At 40.5% G+C, this 21,949-nt stretch overlaps 1 protein-coding gene across 2 annotated transcripts; it reads left to right on the top strand.

Annotated features, from left to right (window-relative positions):
* Positions 1–12,814: 12,814 nt before the first annotated feature.
* LOC127379887 (C-type lectin domain family 12 member B-like) lies at positions 12,815–21,296 on the top strand. Of its 2 annotated transcripts, XM_051608121.1 has the most exons (7): positions 12,815–13,006; positions 15,928–16,026; positions 16,744–16,887; positions 17,980–18,134; positions 19,590–19,705; positions 20,534–20,728; positions 20,830–21,296. In XM_051608121.1, exons 1-6 carry the CDS (start codon positions 12,916–12,918, stop codon positions 20,697–20,699), a joined length of 771 nt encoding a protein of 256 aa, XP_051464081.1. In that variant the 5' UTR covers positions 12,815–12,915; the 3' UTR covers positions 20,700–20,728; positions 20,830–21,296. The 2 variants fall into 2 exon arrangements, with proteins under 2 accessions (XP_051464081.1, XP_051464082.1); XM_051608122.1 differs by lacking the exon at positions 16,744–16,887.
* The last annotated feature ends 653 nt before the right edge of the window (positions 21,297–21,949 follow it).

Raw genomic sequence — 21,949 nt, 5'->3', positions numbered from 1 at the left:
CAAACCACCAGTAAGCAGCAGAGCCCCTGGTGAGCAGCAGAATGGCCCCAAGTTCTGCCAGAATCACAGAATCATCATAGTTGGAAAAGACCTCTAAGATCACCAAGTCCAACGTCAACCCAGAAAAAAAACAAACCACAATGCCCACTAGAGCATGTCCTGAAGTGTCACATGTACCTGTTTTTTTAAAGACCTCCAGGGATGGTGACTCAACCACCTCCTTGGGCAGCCCATTCCAGTGCCATAGTCTAAAACCTCCCCTATCACAACTTTAGGCCACTTCCTCTAGTCCTATTGTTATTCACTTGGGAGAAGCAGCCAACCCCCACCTCACTACAAACTCCTTTCAGGTAGCTGTAGAGAGCAATGAGATCTCTCCTGAGACTCCTCCAGACTAAATGGTCCCAGTTCACTCAGCTTCTGCTCATAAGACTTGTTCTCTATACCTTTCACTGGCTTGGCTGCTCTTCTCTGGACTCACTCCAGCACCTCCATGTATTTGTTGCAGTGAGGGGCCCAAAACTGAACACAGTACTCGAGGTGTGGCCTCACTAGTGTTGAGCACAGAGACATGATCTCTTCCCTACTCCTGCTGGCCGCACTATTTCTGATGCAGGCCAGGATGCTGTTGGCCTTCTTGGCCACCTGGACGGGTTTAGACAGGACATTAGGAAGTATTTCTTCACTGAAAGGGTTGTCAAGAATTGGAACAGGCTGCTCCCGGAAGACGTTGAGTCACCATCCCTGGAGATGTAAAAAGATGGATAGGTGTGGTGCTTAAAGACATGGGTTAGTGGTGGGCTTGGCAGTGTTAGACTGAATGTTGGACTAGATGGATCTTTTAAGGTTTTTTCCAACCTAAGTGTATTCTATGACCAGAAGGTGGCAGCAGGTCAACACTGAGACTATCTAAAGCCCTCCGTTTCCATTAGGAGATCCTGGTGTCCTACAAATTTTACTGGTATCTGTGCTACAAGCAGTTATAAGCATGACATAGGGATACAGAAAATGCTTGTCTTAAAAGTTCAGTTTCTGTTTTATCTTTCATTCACTCCTGGTCTTATATAAATAAAAATTTTCCACTGATTAGCTATGGTGTATTGTACCTTGGTTTAAAAGTCAGCATATTTCATACTGCATTCAGTTTCTGTTTGATAACATTCTGGTAAGAAGCTTTAGTTTCCGAAACTTACTATATTATTATGCTATACCATAGTGTGTTTTTAAAATAATTAAGAATTGCTAACCATAGGATGTGTTTCTAAGTATAAAGTCCTGCTGGTTCAAATGCTATGTCACAATAAATATTTTTTTCCAGAAAACAGTAGTTTTTGAGTATGTTACACATCTGTTTACAGGTCCTCTACATATGAGCTTTCTATAGTTGGCATCCACATCAATGAAAAGCACACCATGTTTGCTTTATGTATTTTTCTGAGGCAAGTACTGCATTAAACTGGTGATCATTGTATCAGAAATTTGGTCTGAATGGCATATGAAGGGAAAAATGGATGAAAAGACATCTCTATGAAGAGCAAAATGAGAGTCGGCATGCATTAACTGGTAAAAATGAGACGTGGTATGCCTTAACTGGTGCAGAAAGTTGTCATTCAAATAACCAGACAAGAACAGCAGCAATTCAAAGCTGCAAAGATGCCAAAGAGTGGAGAAAAAAATACTTGAAGCAAAAAAATTTCCTACTCAATTAGGAAAATAAAGAACACTGGGACTCAGCAATTTTTCCAGAGATTTGCAAGGGGCAAGAGAGGATCGTCAGGCAAAAGATCTCAGTAAATTTCTACTTACGTTCAGATGCAAAAGAGACAAAAATAACTCATTTAATAGTGATTTCCAGTCAAGAAGAAACCCTAGGGACATGATGAGAACTCAGCAGCTGCTGACACCTCTCCCCTGAGATGCTATTATTCCTTCCCAGATTGCCTGGACACACGTCTTGGCATTTCTGAATGCGGTTTTAACCCAGCAGGCAGCTAAATACCATGCAGTCACTTGCTTACTCTCCCTTGCTTCCTGGGGAGCTGGGGACAGAATAGGAAGAGTAAAGGTAAGATATTTGTGGGTTGAGATACAAATAATGTAATAACTTGGAATAATAGTCATAGTCATAGTCATACTACGACTACTAAAAAAGAAGAATACAGAAAGAAGTTATGCACAGTGCAACTGCTCTCCATCTGCTGACCAATGCCTGGCCCATCCCTGACAATTGCTCTCAGAGGAGAGAAAATTTTAAACATGTAATTCAGTAAGAAAGAGAGAACTTTCTGGTCACCTCTCATCTATACACTGAGCATGATGTTGCATGATATCAAATATCCAATTGGCCTTTTGGACTCATTGCTATGCTCCCTCCCAGCCTCTTGTGCACTCACACCCTAGCAAAGCATGGAAGTTGAAAAGTCCTTGATTTCTGAGCAACAATTAGGGACATCAGTGTATTGCCAACATTCTTCTCATATCAAGTTCCATACTAAGTCTAAACTGTAACACTGTTCTAGCTATTAAGAAGAGAATTAGCTCTATCCCAGCCAAAACTGGGACAGTGAGTATGAGATAATGAGTGGAATCCATGGCCATGCACACAAATATGAAAAAGTGCTTAATCTCAACAACCAAATTTCCACCAGGGACTCACATCTGAAAGCTGCAATTCTATTACAAGTTTAAGCCACACAAAACAGCTGATGCTTCCCCTTGTGTGCCTCCACAAACTGGGCCAGTTTTGTTCAATATCTTTATCAATGATCTGGGTGAAGGGCTAGAGTGCACCCTCTACAAGTTTGCAGACAATGCCAAGTTGAGTGGGAGTTTCAATCTGCTTGAGGGTAGGGAGGCTCTGCAGGGGGATCTGGACAGGCTGGATCAATGGACCAAGGCCAATGGCACAAGTTTCAATGAGGCCAAATGTTGGGTCCTGCACTTCAGCCACATCAACCCCCAGCGGCACCACAGGCTTGGGGAGGAGTGGCTGGAGAGCTGCCCAGCAGAGAGGGACCTGGGGGCGTTAACTGACAGGCGGCTGAACAGGAGCAGGAGTCCAATCTGAATCTTTCTGAGTTGCCCTAGACAGTTAGTGACAACGTTTGAATGCACGAAAATTAGGATGTTCTGGTTAAGTGTTGCTAATGAGCATGGCAGATCAACAAGGATTACAGAGATGCCAGCCTGCATCTGACATTTTGACTCCTGCCTGAAAAAGGAAAGATTGACTCCAGAATGCCTTCAGAAGAGCAGCCTATACTCCTTAGGCTTGAGAAACTAAAAGCCAACTGAAATGCAAATTTTTCTTAAATCTTAGCTCCCAACTTTAAATCTTGTTGTGACTCAGTTCCATCAGTCACTCAGAGAGGGGGCAATATCTCTTGGATCAAAATAATACTGGCACAAGATGTATCACATATATGCCTTATACAGATACGCTATCATTCTATCTCCTGGATCTCAGCAATTATTTAAACCCAAATACTGTATTAATATCCTTCAGCAGTCAAATCCCAGATCCAATGGGTTAGGAGCAATTTGCAGCAGAAAAACTGCTGCTACACCAAGAAAAGTTAGGGAGAGGATGAACACCTGCAGGCCTTCTGCAGGTAGTTCACCTACAGCACTATGGTTTCCACAGACTTATGGGAAAGGTGGGAGCCTGTTGCCAGTGCTACCTCCATCTTTTAAGGAAAAAAGAAGATTGCCATTTCCAAAATCTGATTTAATACAGTGCATGTTTTCAGAATGAGTAAAAGCACTTGCTAGGATTCTCAGGACACTGGTGCCCCATCATGAGAGTGGCCTCCCCCTCCTACATGAGCCTCACTTTGTTGTGCCAGGGCCTGCTGGTGCAGGGGCCAGGTGCCAGGTCACAGCTCAGGGAAACATCATCTCCAAAAGGTCCCACCCCCTCAGCCATGCAAAAGACCCACAGAGGGCACAGATCACCCCCCCAGTAGCCACCACACCTCCAACCTGGCCCTACTGTGTCCCTCCCCACCAGACCAGTCCTGGGTGCTTCCCCACAGTAGCAGTCATAGGAACTGGCCCAGGTCCCCTGGGAGTCTGCCTAGTCTACCTAGCTGCTCCACTGGGATCTCCATGGGGCTCCCTTGGCTTTCCTCAGCTGCCAGGGGCCACACAGGGAGGAGCAGCTCATCAAGCCTGGTGGCTCCCCGCAGGCCAACAGTTCCCTTCAGGGGCAGTAACTAACAGAGAAGTAGATAGTTTACAGAGACTACTGTGTCCATGTACTGCTACAGGAAAACATGTGCTTCCCTCCTCTTCTGACTGACGAGCTTTGCCTGCTGCCTGGAAAACCAGATCTCTCCACAGGTACATGGTAGGGAGGTTGCAGGTGCCATGGTCTTTCTGAGGAGATCTTCAGGTGGTTCCTGGTCTCCCTGATACATCACTTGCCCAAGGCTTACCCCAGGGTGCTTCCAGGAGATTTGCCTAGGGTCATCCCCACCAAAGTGCCACCAGTCTGTCTCCTCTGTCTCCTGAGTACACTTCCCCATCTCTCTCCTTACCAGCTGTTGTCTGTGGGGGTGACTGGAAGTGCAAGGCCTACTGACAAAGCTAAATGGGACATACCCTGCTCTGGTCCAATCCACCATGACCATCAGTAGTTCTTCCTGCCATCAGCTGTCTCCAGAATGGTACTTAGGTTTCTCCCTGGAGGGAACAAGTTGGTTCATTCCAAGTAGTTCCCTGTGATGAACTGCTGTCTATGCAGGGTGGAGAAACTATGAACCAGGTCATGAGAGCCTAGTGATCTAGTAGTGCAGACGATATCCAGAAGGTGAGGTGTTAGCTAAATGGGCAGGGGATCAGCATGTGAGCTGTACTTGTGGCAGTGGTGTTGCATGAAGGTACACAGGGGTGGAAGGCTTGTAAAATCCTCTCAGGGTTTTGTAGTACCTAAGGTTACAAAGGTTCCATATCCTGAAAAATGTGAATTCTTAAAGGGAATAGAGTGATCCCATTCATTGAGAAAAGTGACATGGACACACAAAGTGATTTGAGCTGCAGAGTCTTTGGTCCTTGGTCCCTGCAAGAATGACTGGTTCTTAAAGGCAGAATGGGGAGGAATATAAAGTCATTATTTTGCTACCTGAAGAGTCACTCCTGAAGGCTTCTTCACCTTCCTGTTGCTTACAGATTAGCTCACGGAGTGCTGTCCTTGCAAAATTACAGTGAGTGTCATTGTGGATACACGTAGCTACTGCAGGGGTTTCATATCACCAGGAGTGAGTTTTCAGCAGCCTGTAAGCCTGTTATACTAAGTAATACACCTAGTAAACTAGAACTAAATGGAAGTCTTGGAGTTGTAAGGCATGTGTTCGAGCTATTACTCAAAGGACTGGGAAAATAAGGTCTTAAAATACAAATGGGGATGACATCACTTCATATGGTATCTCTTATGTCTTTAAACTGCTGATTCTCCTGAACCACTAGCAGCCTGTAAAACTGCATTAATCAATTCTAAACTTATCTGTGAGAAGATCTAGTCTTTGCAGTGTTTTCAATTATAGTTTTCATTATCAAATTGCCTGGTTAGCTGCATGTGGTAGTCCACCTGTCTTTGTTTGCTTGGTAGTGGCTCATCAGGCCATTCAACTTGGGAGCTGTAGCTCTCACGTGCCTGTTCTGACTCAGTTCTGGCTGATGCTATAGAATTAGCAGTGGGAGTCTTCTCTGGCACATGGACCAACTGCAATTTCACCCTGAGCATTTCACCCTGTGAAATGGAGCATATCTCTATTGGCAAGAATCATCCCAGAACAGGAAAAGGAACAATGTTCTAAGGCCTCAAGCCTGGCTTTCCTGTGATTGCAAAATAGACCCTTGACTTACAAGGTCTGGATATTTCCAAAAGGGTGAAAACAAGGGGCTCACATGAAATGGGAGATGGTTGAGTGGGCTAGTGTAGGGACTGATGTTCTCTTTAAAAAAACACAAACCAACCACAAATAGACATGAAACCCAAATGAACTCCTTTAACCATAGGGAGTGAGAGGTTATTTAGAATCTGAAGGGAACTGATTCAGATTAATTTTCTTGGTAATAGAATAAAAAATTTGACATCCTGACACTTCAGAAAGGAAGCTCTCAAATCTGTTTCTCTATTTCAATTCAACTACTGTTTGCCTGTTTTAAAGTCCTTTGCATCAGCCTGCCTATCTCCACCTAAAGTAGAACAGTATAAATAAGGGAACAAGGAAAATAATGAAGATAAGGACAATTTTTTCTACTAAACGAAAAATTATTTTTACCCTTTACAGGACTCCCTGACACACATTTTCTCTTGTGTTCAAGTGACATATGTGCTCTTGGTTCCTTAAGACAAAGGCCTGTAATAACAAAATTTTACGTTAAATAGTTACATTATTGGTTCAAGATTTTGAGCTAGTTCAGAATGGCAACAATATAATTACTGCATCAGAATTGCATTGTTGGGTTGGGTTTTTTTGAGAGAGATAAATTTTTAATATCAAATGGTTCATTTAAATACAGTAATATTTAATACTTATTAGAGTAATGAAAACAATAGAGAGTAAATTTTATACTGCTCCTGTATTCTTCTTAACCTTACCTTCTATCCTTCTTCTGATGTGTCCATGTGGATTCTCTAACAGGCTTCCTATTCCTGTTGTTTTTGATGAAAGATAAATTATTAATTTTTATTGCCTTTGGTAGTCTTTTAGATTATTTTTTTTGCCTGCCTTGCTATGTTTGTGCCCTATTTTCATAATTTAGACACAGCAGGTGTTTTTCAAGGATGTCTAAATATGTTACACTTTCTAAATAAAGAAAAATTGATGGTATTTCAATTGTTTCATGCCATATGAGGTTGTAATACTTCATTTTTCATAAGCAGGGCTAAAATCTGTTCTAGAAAGATGATGCTGACAGCATACTAGTTAGTTTACTATTGGCCTATCTGTAACAAAGATCTTGCAAGGACTGAACAGTGTGCTGTTTTCTGTTCTCATTATCAGTGTTACAATGCTTAATACTACCTTATCTTTGTTATTACAGAAAATGAGCAATATCAGAAAAATGTTCCATCAATTCAACATGAAATGTTACAGCATATGCTACAACCACACTACAAGCTGTCTGTTGCCAGTGAAAATTCTAAGAAATAACATCACTTGCAAACCTAAAGCTTGAAGAGTTGAATATGCCTTGGAAGAGTAGAAGGCTGTATAGGCAAATTACTCTGAAATTTCCAAACAGAGACATTTGAAGTACTATTCAGAGATATGTGGTTTTTTAAAACAATGTGTTTTGTCAGAGTGGGTTTGATAAATGTGTCATGGGTAAGCATTTACCAGATTACAGTAGAATTTCCTGAGATCCCAGACTATCAAAATAGTCTGAAACTATTGATGAGGGTATTTGCGTAAGTGAAATGGAAGCTGGGGCTCTGGCTCCACATCTGCTTGCTTTTAAGACACTAAACAATAAAAGAGGTTTTGTATCGTGGGGTGGATTGTTTGTACTTCATCTCAGGTGAAGTAATGACTTAGAAAGTACTCTTAGTCTTTAAGTGTTATGCAAATGTAAAGTGGGGACATAGAAGAGAAACAAGTAATTACTTATTACTCATTTTTCTGGAAAACCCAAGGTTTCACTGCTGAAAGCTGCTCGTATTTCCACTGAGCTTCCTGCAATTTCTCTGATGCAAACTAAACAGGAACAACTTAGATCCTTATTAACCGAGAATTTGAATGTCTCAGATCCTCTTTCAATATATGTCATGTTCTGCATGGCAAATGGACACTATTTGATGTTTTTATTTTATAACTTGTGGCTACATCTACTGTCTAGATTCATCACATGCAGCTATGCTGGGCATTTTGGGACAATGCAGGGACATCTGAGATGCTCTACAAAAGGTAGCTATGGTATAGTAAGTGGGCTTGTCATAACCTTATAGAATTCTCCCCTTGTAACTGCAGTGTACATGCAAAACACTGAATGTAACTGCTTCCAGAAAGTGAGTGGGACTGGTGTTAGTTGGAAAATTCTGCACCACCCTGCTGTCTATGTGTGCCCAGTGTAAAAGAGGAGGACAAGTGCGTCTGATGCGAGAAAATAGATTTGCAAATTCAGCTTTATTTGAAAGAAAATGTGAAACCATCTCTTCTGAATGGAACTGTAACAATCAATCCTCTAGAGAAAGAGTGAAGAGAAAAAAAAATAAAATGTATATCTAAAATCTTTTTGTAAGAAAGAGTAAATGTAGTAACTTTATGAAGTTTGGACTGAATGAGTTGAAGAAATGTCAATCCTCTGCTGCCCAGTGAGCATGCAACATTACTCAACTTCGAAAGCCAAGTATGCACGTGATACTTAAGTCTGTATTTGCATTGATTTGGTTTTGAAGAGCATGTGGCACTGTTCCTCCTGTCATCAATTCTCTAGCCAAACTATGATTTACAATTACATCTTTTCTTATGTCAATAAAAAGCAGTGTCAGTCTAAGGTCAACAGATTTGTTTATATGACATCCAGTATCCAGGTGCCTTCTGTGTGTCTGTCTTGTGACAGCTGCTTAATGTGAAGTTCATTATCTCCCCTATGTTAAATCTTGATCTTCATGCTTTCAGATGATTAATCCCCTCCCACTTCTAGCTTCTTAATCTTAAAACCCAAAACTACTTCTTTTTCCCTCCTATCAGGGACAACTGGAAGAGATTCCCCATTGTACTGGTATCTTCTTATGAACTACCCCTGACTAGGCAGTAATGTGCATAAAGATCTGAGCTTTTTTTTTTTTTTAGTCACAACGTTGCTACAATACAAAGAGATTCTCTGGAATCAGTAATTTCACTAAAGCAATTAATTAAATGACTTTTATCCCAGATAAACACATGCTCTTTAATTGATCTGCACATAATGTCTTCTAAGATTTTCAGTTTTTAAAATGCTTTAACTTTCTCTTTTGCAGGTCTTTGTACCAACATGAAGCCCTCTTACATCCATGTTAAAGTTGAGCTACGCTGAAATTGATTATGAGCTCCAGGACCAATTAGCACCAGAGTTCTCAAACTGATTGCTCTTTCCTTTTCCCTCCTTAATTATGTTTTCTCCATCACTTATTACCTTTTTGTGGAGTCTCCCTCTCTGGACACATTCATAGCCCATCTGGACATGTTCCTGTGTGATCTACTGTAGGGGATCCTGCCCTAGCAGGGGGGTTAGACTAGGGGGTGTTCAGAGGTCCCTTCCAACTCTGACAGCTCTGTGGGGTCTGAGGCATTTCAAAGCTGCAGTTAATGAACCTTATGTATGGCTATCAACCTATATTTTGGTAAAGGTCTGTTTTTCCAAACAGAATGTTGGAAGTGTAAAATCAGCTTACATGGAGGGCCGAATTATAGTGGACACTCCTATCTGAAAGCATTACAGAATCTCACTTAACCTGTGTAAGAGATTTTTGTTCTAACTTATATCTTTCAAATATTCATAAACTAGGTTATAAATCCTTTGCTCCTAGGCAGATACTCTTCAGCACTCTCCTGCAATAATCTTAGTTGCCTTTAACCAGCAAGGATAAACAATCCAAGATAATTTAGTCTCCTGAAGTATGAGAGAAACAATATCCAACTGTTTTTACAGCCCTTCTCTTCACCTGTTCCAAACAGATCAGAACATTCTTAAAACCTGGTGATCAAAAAAATTATGCAGGGTATTCTGAGGGTGTGTTGTCACTACTGCTTTAGGTACCAGCACTTAAATTTCACTGCCTCTTATCTAGACACGTTTTCTATGTAACTGGTGTGAGATCTTAACAGATATGGTATGTTCCTAGTTCCACACAACTCACAGGGAATATTATTATACTCAGGTCCTTCTATTTTTCAGCCCTGGCTGACAGTTCCCAAATATGTGGCCCTACCATTTGCATTATTGAATTTCACCCCATTTTGATTTTTCTGTTCCATAAAACTTTCAGCAGAATTAACTGTAGCTATATTTGCTTACAACAAATGAGAAACAGTCTATGTTTTAGATTCAGTCAAGAAATCTTTCTCCAATTTACCTTCAGCACTTCCAACTAGTGGACAATCCTCATGACTTTTGGTGATGTAGCACAACAAATTATATATCAGCTAAATGAACAGCAAGGGCTTCTTCCTGTAAGTCCAGAAGTTTCTTCTAGTCAGCCACCTAGATGAAACAACCATTGAAACCCTCACATTTAGACCATTTTTTAATACTTCAAACAGCCAGAACTTTTCTCACTCTGTATAAGGATCAGTTAAGAAATGGAGAAGGGACAGCATTTGTCAGCTGACAAATGGTCATACTACAGCAGGATAATTATATAGATTTTCTGTTAGAGCCTTATCTTGCTTTCTTCATTTTAGACCTCACGTATGGTTTTATCCCGGTTTGAGCCAAGATGAAGCCAACTTTCCTTTTACTGATTTTTTTTTTTTTCCTTAAGTAAACTATCTTTTAACTAGCAGCAAGTTTTCCACCTAGTGAAGTGATAACACTGGAATATTTATGTTACTGCTGAGACTCCAAGGTTGCTTCTTTGCTCTGCCACCACAGAGGCTACTGAGGCAGAAGACTTGTATGTCTAACTAGACGGACTGCAAAATTGGCCAGACTCCATATATCTACGTAAGCTCAGTGTAAAGTCAGAGATCAGGGAAATCAAATTCTTTCCTGCTTCTTCTTCCCGTCTCTTCTGTCCATGGCTGGCGTCCAGGGAGGGCTCCGTCTATCCATCACCGTTGATTCCTAAGCTCCTGTGCTCCTGACCCTCCTGTCCCTGCCCTCAGCTCCTGTCTGCTCTGCTGCTCTCTCTGGCAGCTCCAGGACATTTCAAAACAGCTCAGGAGATGCCGTGGGAGTTGCTGGGGGTAGGGGGAGGCAATAGAGTTTTGCACATTCCTGTACACATTTGTATATAGTTATACATATTTTCTTTTGTCAATAGTGTTTAATTAAAGCTGTGTGGTTTAGTTTCCAATCCGGAAGTCTCTCTCCTTGTTATCTCTCTCCTTTCCCTACCTGGGGGAGGGGATCAAGAGCATTATTGTCGCTGGTTTAATTGCTGATTGTCAGTCAAACCGTAACATTAAATGAGTAGAATTTTCGATTGTCTGGAGCAATAGTCCAACATTTAGTTTCAATAGGCAACAAATAAATAAAAGGGGTATTATTATACAGATGCTTGTTTTCTGAATGCTTGCATGTTATATGAAAATGTTACAACTTTCACAGGTGTTGGGTGCTGGCTTGTCTCCTTTAACTCAATGAAGAGCCTCTGAAAGTTGAAATCCTTTGAGTCAGTGCCTAAGTGGCAACTTTCAAAAGCTCCAGAATTATTTTGGTGCACAAAGCTCATGAGTCACTTCAGGTATTTAGAAATAAATACGTTTTACCAATGACACTTCCCTCAACCAACACACTTGTGGAGTTAAAAAAAACACAACACAAAAAAACCCCACACAACCCCCCCCCCAAATAAAATAAAAAATAAAAACAAACAAAACTAAAACAAAAACAACAAAAAAACTAATCAGGCTGATTTATAGTAGAGTTTGGTTTCTGGAAACTTTGCCTGGTTTTTGGATATTTTGTATTAAATGTATTTTTTTATGTTCCAGCTACATAGCTGATGCAGTATTTTAATAATCTAAATTTCTTTTGCCAATTTAGACTAGTCATATTGATTTTAGCACTAATATAAAGAATGACATTTGGTCAATTTTCTCATCAAAACAGAAAATGAATGCCTAAGTCCCAGTTATGCAAGCCCAGAAGCACAAAGGAGGATTAGTCTATACTCCTGCTCATTTTTATAATACTTTATGCTTCTAACACAGGGTAGAATAGTGTACGTAAGCCTCTAGCCCATTACCATTAATCACTTAGGTGATAATCATAGAATCAGGACATCAGAGAATCATAGAGTGGTTTGGCTTGAAGGGATCTTAAAAATCACCTAGTTCCACCCCCACCCTGCATGGGCAGGGGCACCCCCCACTAGACCAGGATGCTCAAAGCCCCGTTCAACCTGCCTTTGAATGCTTCCAGTGATAAGGCTTCCACAACTTCACTGGGCAGCCTGTTCCAGTGTCTTACGACCCTCATAGTGAAGAATTTCCTTGTAATGTCTGACCTAAATCTCTACTCTCCACATTTTAATCCACTACCCCTGGTTCTCTTGCTATAAGCCCCTGTAAAAAGTCCCTACCCAGCTTTCCTGTAGGTCCCCTTCAGATACTGGAAGGCTGCTACGAGGTCTCTCTGGGGTCTTCTCTCTTTCTGTTCCATTAATCATTTTTACTAAGTTGCATGAATTTTACCAGAAACTGCAGACATCCTGCTTTCATCATGCAGGTTACACAACTGTGGAAGTGTTTAAAAATATCATTAAGAGGGGAGAAAAATTCCTCAAATAATATAATCTCCTGATCCTGTTTTCATTAAGGAGTGTGCCAGTGTGCCTGTCTAGTCCAGGTAGAATCACTGGCATTTCATCATCCACTGAATATTTTGCTCTTGCTCTAGAAGATCGTCTCATGGTCTCAGTTATTCCATTTACGATACTTAAACATGTTAAAAAATTTCCCCTGGACAGTTCTTTGGATAATAGCAATAGTCCAGCAAAGCAGTGCCCTACCACGATAACAAAGATGGGCTTTTCTCCAGAGGAATGCAGTGACCAATAGACTCACAAGAGTCTGGTAAATCTGCCTTTGTGGAAGTAATGTGATTGAGGAAGCTCAGACGTATCTTGTTGTCTGTACTGCTTCATTTCAGCCTGCCAATATTGAAAGAAACCCCAGAAAGAAGTAGATTTTCTTCCTAGCTTACTAGCTGCAAATGCTAGATTTTTTTTCTACCTTTTTGTTCTGATGCTTTTTACCAGCTATGACAGAAGAAATAACATATGCTAATCTGAAATTTGGAAACAGCCATGCACTGCATAATATCACAGAGCCTGAAGATACTAAGGAAAAAGGTGCAGTATCTATGAAGCTTTTTTGATTTCTTATTGCTAAAGTAGATGGGACAGGAAATACTTTCAATTATATGCTCCGGGGCCTTTGTTACCTTCCTTACTCTCAGAAAAGTTATACTAGTTATCAATGTGCCCTGTTTTTTGTTGCTGTCATTTGCCTGAACTTTTTAGAGTTTGAAGGTATAACTAAAATAGTTATGTTATTTCACAGAAAAGCATATTATAAGCTACTAATTGTCTAAGCCTCAAAAGTATTAACTTGAACTAATTTTTAATGTGAATTGGCTCCATTTAATTTTTCCATGCACTTACATTTAAGCTTACAACTGAATTAGTTTTAACTGACTCCCTTTATCTCACTTCTAAAGTTCTAGCCTGAATTAAGGCATAGGTCTCTGAAATTATTGTATCTGTTAAGGAACTGAATGCATTTTAAATACTGTATTTTATGTACTCATTTTAAATTAAATTTACTTAATTTCTGTTAATTGTTTAGAAGTGCCTGTAGAGATGAGCTCTAGATTTGAGAGGTGCAACTCATTGGAATAAAGAACATAGAAAGTACTAGCTGTTGTGGTGTTTACAAACACGAGGACAACTTCTAAATAGAAGGAATTATCAGGAGAATTCTGTGGTTTCAAACATTGTTATGCTTTTTGAACGTATGTTTATTGAACATGGTTATGTTAAGTTATGGTTTTGAACACTGCCAAATGTTCAAAGTTCTAGGAGCTAAAAACCAAACAAACTAAAAACACAACACCACAAACAAGAACAACAACAAAATTAATAAAAATCTGATCCGTCTTTGTCTTAAGCTCTGGGCTTCTTTCCTATAACATCCAATTACACCAGTATCCTCATATGACTCCAGATGTCCTGCTTTTATGTCCCAGGGTAGACAACGCATATTTTGTGATGAGAAACCGTGATTCTGAGAGGGCACACTATTTCACAAACATCAGATTGAAACAACTCAAATAATTCAATATAATCATTCTAGGACCATGGGAGTACTAGACAGGAATAAAGACCAAGCCTGAGGTCCCTTCAGCTGCGCTACATGTAGCAGCAGTAGTGAGAGGTTACAAAGCACAGTGAAGGGAAACATTACTTAAAGAAATGCTTTGGCCAATAGTTTAATTAAAACAGCTGAAGTTAAAACTACTGCTTCATCTTGATTCATATTGGTGCCCAGGGAATATTTTTTTATTTGCTTATAAAATCTCACTTTCAAAATACAAAATCTTCGTCTCTTCTCATCTAAAAGCTCTGGGAAGTGTGGACTATAGTGCTTTTGGTCTTTAGCTTGGGGCTGTGACTTCGTAGGGGTAGGAACAATTATTTTTTTTGCTCTTTAGCTCCAATTCATATGAGTCCATTTAGCAGCCTGCCTTAGGGAGTCAAAGTTTTGTTACTGAAGCTCTCCAGGCACCTAATACACAGCTTCAGAGCACGTACAGAAGCACTTTGACATTAAAAATATCCATGTGTAAGCATCCTTAAGTCTTATTAGAATCTACAAGGTATATGATTCTCCTGTGCAGGTTTTATCTAAGAGTGTATCTGTTGCATGTCTATGAGATCAGACTTTGGAAAATAATTCAAGGGACAAGGTCTTTCTCTTCATGTAGGGTCTGGGTATTTGACTTTTACGCAAATACCGAGCAGTTAGAGCACTTCCGTGAACTGGGGTTGCATTCTGTGATGAAATGTAGGTGCAAGAAGAGTGACTCGTGTAATATATATTTAGCAAGACTTCTTTCAGTGTCTCTTACATTATTGTCATTTTAAAGCTGAGAAAGTTAGTGGGTTGGATGGTGGACTATTAGGTGCATTGAAAACTGAACTACCAGGCTCAAAGGAAAGTAAGTAATGGCAGAATCTCTCAGGAGACCCTCAGGGGTTGGTACTGAGTGCATATTGTTTAATATCTTAATCAACAACCTGAAAAATCACAGAGTGTGTGTATTCATAGAATCATAGAAGCCTAGGGGTTGAAAGGGACCTCGAAAGATCATCTAGTCCAACAAATGTATTCAGCAAATTTATAGCAATACTAAACTAGGGTTAGTGGCTGATGCTACCAAGTGGTAGAGCTTCAAAACAGAGGAACCTTGAGTACCTTGGGGACTAGGTGAACAGAAACCCCATGGAGCTCCACCAGTTAAGCCAGTAGTGATCTGTGTCCCAGTTCCAGACAACATCTGTTGCTTGATCTTTTTTCTCCTGAATATTCATCAGCTTCAGTTTCTATAGAGTGAGGTCTTGCACAAGGTTCTGCCCAGGATTGCTTCAGCACAGAAGCTGGCTACAAGTTATTTGTAGAAGAGGTCCACTGCAGTTTCCACATTTCAGTTTTCCTTCAACAATTCACTTCCTGATTTAAAAAACCCCTTTCCTTTTTTTAGACTAACAATTTCCCTTTCCTCCTCTTTGAGGGCTTATTTCTGTACCTAAGCTGCAATGCTTATTACAGAAAAATCCTCTGTGAATTCCTAGCTAGAAATTTCAAACTACCATAAAGTACCAGACTTAAATATAGCACTCTAATTAACCAGGTTACCACCGATATATGCCATGCATCACAAATTACCACTAACAATACAGTGTGTATTTGTTTTTAGTTTTAAGCTACCAACTGTTTAGATCTTGCTATATCTTGCTTTCTTCATATCTTTCTTGCCACGGTTTATGGCCTTTGAAATGACCAAGGCTGCTCACATTCTCCACAAAGATTCCTCACTCTCTTACTTTGTTTTGGCATCTTTTGCTGTGTGCAGAGACCCTACAACAGCAATATACAACCATAAAGTAAAAGCAATTATTTATTCACCAATGCACCGCAAAGAGGGCTGTGATATAATGTGTTCACCATTCCCTTTGTATCACAATGCATTTCATGACTGAATTCCTCCCAGGGCCTCCCACTTCATCCTGCTCTTGCCAGCCAGTAGTCCTGATTTTGTCCATTATGTGCCTGGCATTGCTGATGGTGCTGGTGATCCTGGCAGTTTTCTGTAAGTACCAATGCATTTCTGTTTGCTGTGGGGCTCAAGCTACTGAGTAGCACAAGACTGACATCCACTTCAGGTGCAATTTCTGGTTCAGCTGAGAACAGGCAACCAGGCAAACCAGGTATTTTCCCTTACCACAGCATCACTGTCCTCCTCTAGATGTGATAAGGATAGAAATTAGCAACACGGAGGGCAGCTGGGAAGGGGTGGAGTAGGAGATTCACTGATTGCTCTGGATGCCATTGTCTGGTCTCCTAAGCCCTTTATCCACAATCCCCCTGTACTGCCTAATGGTGGAGTTAATTCCTCTTTGATAATGCTGGATCGGAGGGAAGGGAAAAAATTTGTGTCCGGGTAAACAGGTTGTGCCCATTAAGTCCCATCAGTAGCAATTCCACTGTGACCCAGAGCTGAAATTCACATTTTTAGGAAAAAATAAAAGCTTGGAAACCCATATAAGAGAAAGACACACAATGGAAACACATGATTAAAAGTGACACTTTCATTTTGTTGTTCACTCACAGCCAAACAATAAGAAATTCGCTATGCAGATATTCTCCATCTCAGCAGTCTGTACATGCAATTGTTCAGGGAGGAATAATATTTATCTCAAATGGTTTATTAGCCCTTAATGATATGCTAAGTCATTCCTTATCTGCACCCCACCCTTTCTGAAGGACAGCACTGGAAAACGGCAAAATGCCTTACTGTCAATTTCAGTTTTCCAGATTCCCAAGGACTACATGACACAGCTTAGAGACCTCAACATGACAAAGAATGAGCTGCATGCAAATTTCTCAAATATGCTGCAAGCAATAGGAAATCAGCTCTGCTTGGAAGGGGAGAAAAGCCTTAAAAATAATGGTAAATTAACAACTTTTGATGAAAGCTTGTAATTAAATGTGGCAAAAAAGGAAATGAGATGTGCCTTCTGTGTCTACTCAGGTCGGACACCTCTGATGAGCCTGTGTCTTCTCAGGTGTGACCACCTAGAAAGTAGGCAGTGAGCATGTCTGCCTCATGCAGCACCTGGAGAGGAGGCACCCAGCCTGGCCATAGTTGCACTGGTTTGGGGTCTGGCAGTGGTACCAGGGTGTCAGGATTTAATTTCCATAATAAAAGGGTTTTGTGGGATGCCTTCTGGATATGCCATTTCCCATCAGCACTAGTTCATGGATCTCTATGAGATGCTCATCTGCATCTAATAGACGACCTAAGAGTGGCCTGAGAAGTAAACATCTTACTTCACTTTATGTGAACAGCAGTACTGACACCAGGCAAGACAGGAATCTCCCAGACTAAGTTTATTCTGGGTTCATCCCCACTATCTCTTGACTGTGTCCAGTGCAGGGTTGTTTCTGAAATCAGCTGGCTGCAGCTTGGTTGTTTAAATGACATTGGACAATAAGTCAGACAGAGAATTAGTTATTTTCAGAAATTATAATCTGAGGAGTAGGGGCATTGTTGTGACTGTTGAGCAATGGGATTTCATATGTCCAGATACTGTTCTATAGACAAGCTAACTATTTAGGTCTCCCTTTTAGTCAATTAAGAGAAATTTGCATGCAAGGATACAATCTGTTTCCTCGCAAGATACACACCTGAAATGACAGAAAAAGAATGAGTGAGTTACATCTTCTTCTGTCCATTGACTAAAGTGTGAATCCAGATGGGTTCACTTGTATCACCTTTGCAGACTAATAAAATTAGGCAAAATAAATCCCATTTGCAAGGCATGAACGCCCTCCCAGTGTTAAAAGAATGTGAGACAGGGGTATGAGTCAGTTTTCATCTTCTTAATTTCCTGAATGTTCTCAGACCACAGTGGGATTTTGACCAATTGAGGATATCTCAAACACCCTCAGTCCCGATGGATTTTGTCATCACAGGCCAATAGTGATGTTCTGTAAGGTACAGCCTGGGCACAGAAACGGAGTGGGGGTTCTCCTTTTCCAGGCCAGAAATGTGTACTCTGCCCTGTAAACTGGAAGTGGGATGGTGGCGATACATGTTACTACCACGCCCAGGAACAGAAGACATGGCAACAGAGTCGCAAATTTTGTCAGGAGCAAAATTCTACTCTTCTTCTGATGAAAGAGGCAGCAAAACAGGTATGGACTGGTTTCTCATGCCGTTTCACATGGAGGACATTCATACACCCTATCAGCTACTCAATTCACACATGGCACTGTGAGCAGCAGTTTTTCTGCAGTGATCAGGTTGTCCCGGGCATGGCAAAGACATAGGACTGGTCATTGCCATACAGTGTGTTAGCCTTCGAGCAGCTGGTAGTTGGAGACAGCCCATCTTGCTTCTGCTTGCCATGGCTGGCTACTTACTGGGATGACTGGTAAAAACAGCTTCATGACTGTTTTGTCGTGCTGATTGATTTAACTAATTTAACAAGTATTTCATATCCGTATAAGGATTTGGTAAGACACTAGTGTGAAAACCTCTTTTAACCTGGTCTCCCCATAGGCAAGCTATAGTCCTCCCCATTTTGTGGAATGTCTTTCCACAAATGTTGATCTCATCTTTTAAATCCAAACCAAACCACTTGGCAGCAAGTTGCTGAAACTTGACCTGACCTTTTATTAAATGAAAAAAATTCTGAGGTGGGAAGAGAAAATGCCAGGTATAGATAATGCTTTTACCTCTGGATGCCAGCAGACATATTCAAAGACTGAAGACAGAAAAGATGTCTCAAGAGCTAGCAGTCAGGGCTGCTCCTGCCTGCTCTTCAGCACTTGAAGAATGCCAGTTCCCCTCACACTGAGTGGCAGGCCATAAAGTTTCTCCCAATAGGAAATGGGAGCAGCTTTATTCCCACCATTCCAAACTGGTGACAGCAAAAGTTGTGAGGTGCATTCTGTTCTAGCTATGGTAATCACAGCATCGAGAGGTATGAAGAACAGAAAATAGAGAAGTGCACTGGGAGTGGCAATGATAAGTGAAGGAAGGAGAACAACAGAAAAAATCTAATACAAATCTTCAGAGAATTTCCTGAAGCAGCAGTGAGACAGGCAACATTATTTGTTCTTACCTATTCTGCTCAGAATGTTTTTTAAAAAACAGAATGTTGCTAAATGCTTAACTTTAAGACCTCCTTTACTTGCTTATAGTCCAGCTTTTGGGAATAAGTAAACAATGCTAGATCCTGGGAAGGTTCAATAGAGCAAACCAAACAGCTGTCTGTAGAGACTTATTTTTCACAGCTGACAAATGCTAAGGACAGAGTAACAGCAGAGGAATGATTCATGACTAAAAGGGGGAGAAAGAGCCAGTGTTTTACCCAGAGGGTTTAAATCAGGTTAATGGGGGTGATACTGCTCTTCAGAGGTATAAATGTATCTTCTCTGCCTTTAAAAACACCTCTATTACAATTTCTCCTTTGATACTAGGCTTTTCCTCTAAGGGCAGAACTTGTCCTGATAGGTTAACGATTTGTGGTATTTATGTTCTTTAATCAATTTCCATCAATGCATTCAACTTCCAAGATTAAATAATTGTATTTATTTTTACTGTCTTCCTGAATATCTGTTTTGAATTGTGCTTACTCTGCATAGGAACTGGTAAAAAAATTTCCTGTAAAAACATACTGGCTTGGATTAATATTTAGACCTGATCGGAGAGACTGGTATTGGGCAGACAACACAACTCTTACAGAAGAACAAAAGTATCAGTAAGTGGGCAGATTTCTTTCAGGACATACTGTTGGTTCTCATCCATATACAACTCCCATTTTCTCTGACACAAAAGGTACATTGAACAGTCAAATTTTATGCACTTTGCTCTGTGTTACAGGTCTCACTTTTCCATTTCAGATTTTTCTTGGCCTCACCCAGGACTGCTTTGAGGGTCATGTAGGCACTATGGCTGGGTAAAAAAAAAAATGACCCTGAAAGTTTATTTCCACAATTTATTTTCAGATTTACCAGAAGTGTAATATATTTCTCTTGTATTTTGTATCTTGTTTCAGTGAGGACATATGAAAAAAACTCTGATGGAAAGGTGTTTCATTGCATGCAAAAGCAGATTTTAATACTTTTTTATTTTTATATAAGACAGCACTTACTCTCTAGAATAATTTCCCTGAAGTTTAACATGTTATTTTAGAAATATAATATATTTTTCTTCCTGAGTTCAAACCTCCTGTGCCAATATTCCTTTTAGTTATTGGGCTCTCTCCTCTTAACATTTCTGTTGAAACAGCCACTAAAACCCTCCAGTCAATACCCAAGAGTTAGCATCTTTTATTGTCAGGTACAAGAAATGGTTCTGGATCCACACCTAGAATCTGCTGAGGGTGCTTGCTGGCATGTTCAGGACAGGGTCAGCCTTCTAGAAGTTGGTGCATGATGTCACTAAATGCTTTATTTCTTTGCTGGGGGTATATATTATTTGTGAAAGTCACGTAAGTAATTCTTGCAAAGACAGCTCTTTTTGTAAGGGCCAAGGATAAACCATCTGAATGAGGTGAGATGTACCAGTGAAGATTTTTCTTTCCTAGTCTAAAGGATAGAAACTTCCCGGAAGATTGTGGATATTCTTATGAAGCTACCATATATGTCACATCATGTAAGAGATCGTTTAACTATATCTGTGAAAAGCCCGCCATCCAATTACAAAGAGGTAACAACCATTGGCAGGAGGACTGGTTTGTCAGACCAAAATGATTTTGATAAGCTAGAAGACATCCTGCAAGGTTAGCATTTATTAATTTATTTTTTTTTCAGAACTACCACATTAGTGTTTAAATATGTTGGATCACACCTATTACATTACCCTGTTTTCATTCTCTTCTAGACATACATAAAAAATATCTTCATACTAAGGAAACATGCATGGTGACTGGCTGAAAGAGCAACCCACAACTGTCATTCCAGATCCAGAACTGCCAAATGATTATTCAGTTTTAGCCAACACAAGTGATGGACAAAAAGGCCCAAAGTAATAGCCAGGAAAAAAAAAAAGCACAGTGGCAAGGCAAACATGGATGGATACTGCTCCTCTCCCAGGATCCACTGATACTACTTGTTGATTAGTAACTGTACAGTTGTAACAAAGAAAAGTTATGAGGATTAAACACTTTCACTCCAGAGATATTCCTGACATCTTATTGATCTGACTGCTTGTCACAGTTTGACTCAGGATCAGCAATTAAACCAGTGACAATTATGCTCTTCATCTCCTCCCCCTCCCACCCAGGTAGGAAAAGGAGACAGATAAGGAGAAAGACTTCTTGGATTTAAAACTGAACCAAACAGCTTTAATTAAATACCAATGATAAAATAAAATATGTACAATTATATACAAGTGTGTTCAGGAATGTGCAAAACCCTATTACCTTCCCCCACCCCCAAGCAACTCCCATGACATCTCCTGAGCTGTGAACAGTTCCAAAATGTCCTGGAGCTGCCAGAGAGAGTGGCAGAGCAGACAGGAGCTGAGGGGAGAGTGAGGAGGGTCAGGAATGCACGGGCCTGGGGATCAGTGGTGATGGACAGACGGAGTCCTTCCTGGGCCCTGGCCACAGATGGAAGAGAAGGGAAGAGGAAGCAGGAAGAGGCTTGACTTCCATGATCCCTGACCTTATGTAGATATATGGAATGGAATACTTTGGTTAATTTTACTGTCCAATGGGAGGGTTGCTGATACAACTCTTCTGCTCCCTTAGCATTTGAGGTTGCAGATTCAACAAATAGAGCAGAGTGACCTTGAAGTCTCAGCAGTAACATAAACTTTCCAGTGTTATCAGTCCACTAGCTGGAAGACTTGTTGCTAGTTAAAAGTGAGTTCTCTCAAGGGAAAAACAAAACAAAACAAAACAAACGGTATAAGGAAAATTGCCTTCATCCTGGCTCAAACCAGGACACTGCTTTAATACACTGATAGGCTGGAGTATACAATACACAAATCCAGTTAT

This window comes from Apus apus, chromosome 1, assembly GCF_020740795.1.
Source record: "Apus apus isolate bApuApu2 chromosome 1, bApuApu2.pri.cur, whole genome shotgun sequence".
Lineage (NCBI taxonomy): Eukaryota > Metazoa > Chordata > Aves > Apodiformes > Apodidae > Apus > Apus apus.
The sequence above is the reverse complement of the archived record's forward strand: the minus strand, read 5'-3'. Positions and strand labels throughout refer to the sequence as shown.

Bases quoted from the DNA above. Each gene is read 5' to 3' on its own strand.
- LOC127379887 (XM_051608121.1), top strand. From the start codon at position 12,916: ATGACAGAAGAAATAACATATGCTAATCTGAAATTTGGAAACAGCCAT. The intron at 13,007-15,927 runs GTGCAGTATCTA...AATTCCTCCCAG, and splicing joins TGAAGATACTAAGGAAAAAG to GGCCTCCCACTTCATCCTGC. The intron at 19,706-20,533 runs GTAAGTGGGCAG...TTTCTTTCCTAG, and splicing joins ACAGAAGAACAAAAGTATCA to TCTAAAGGATAGAAACTTCC.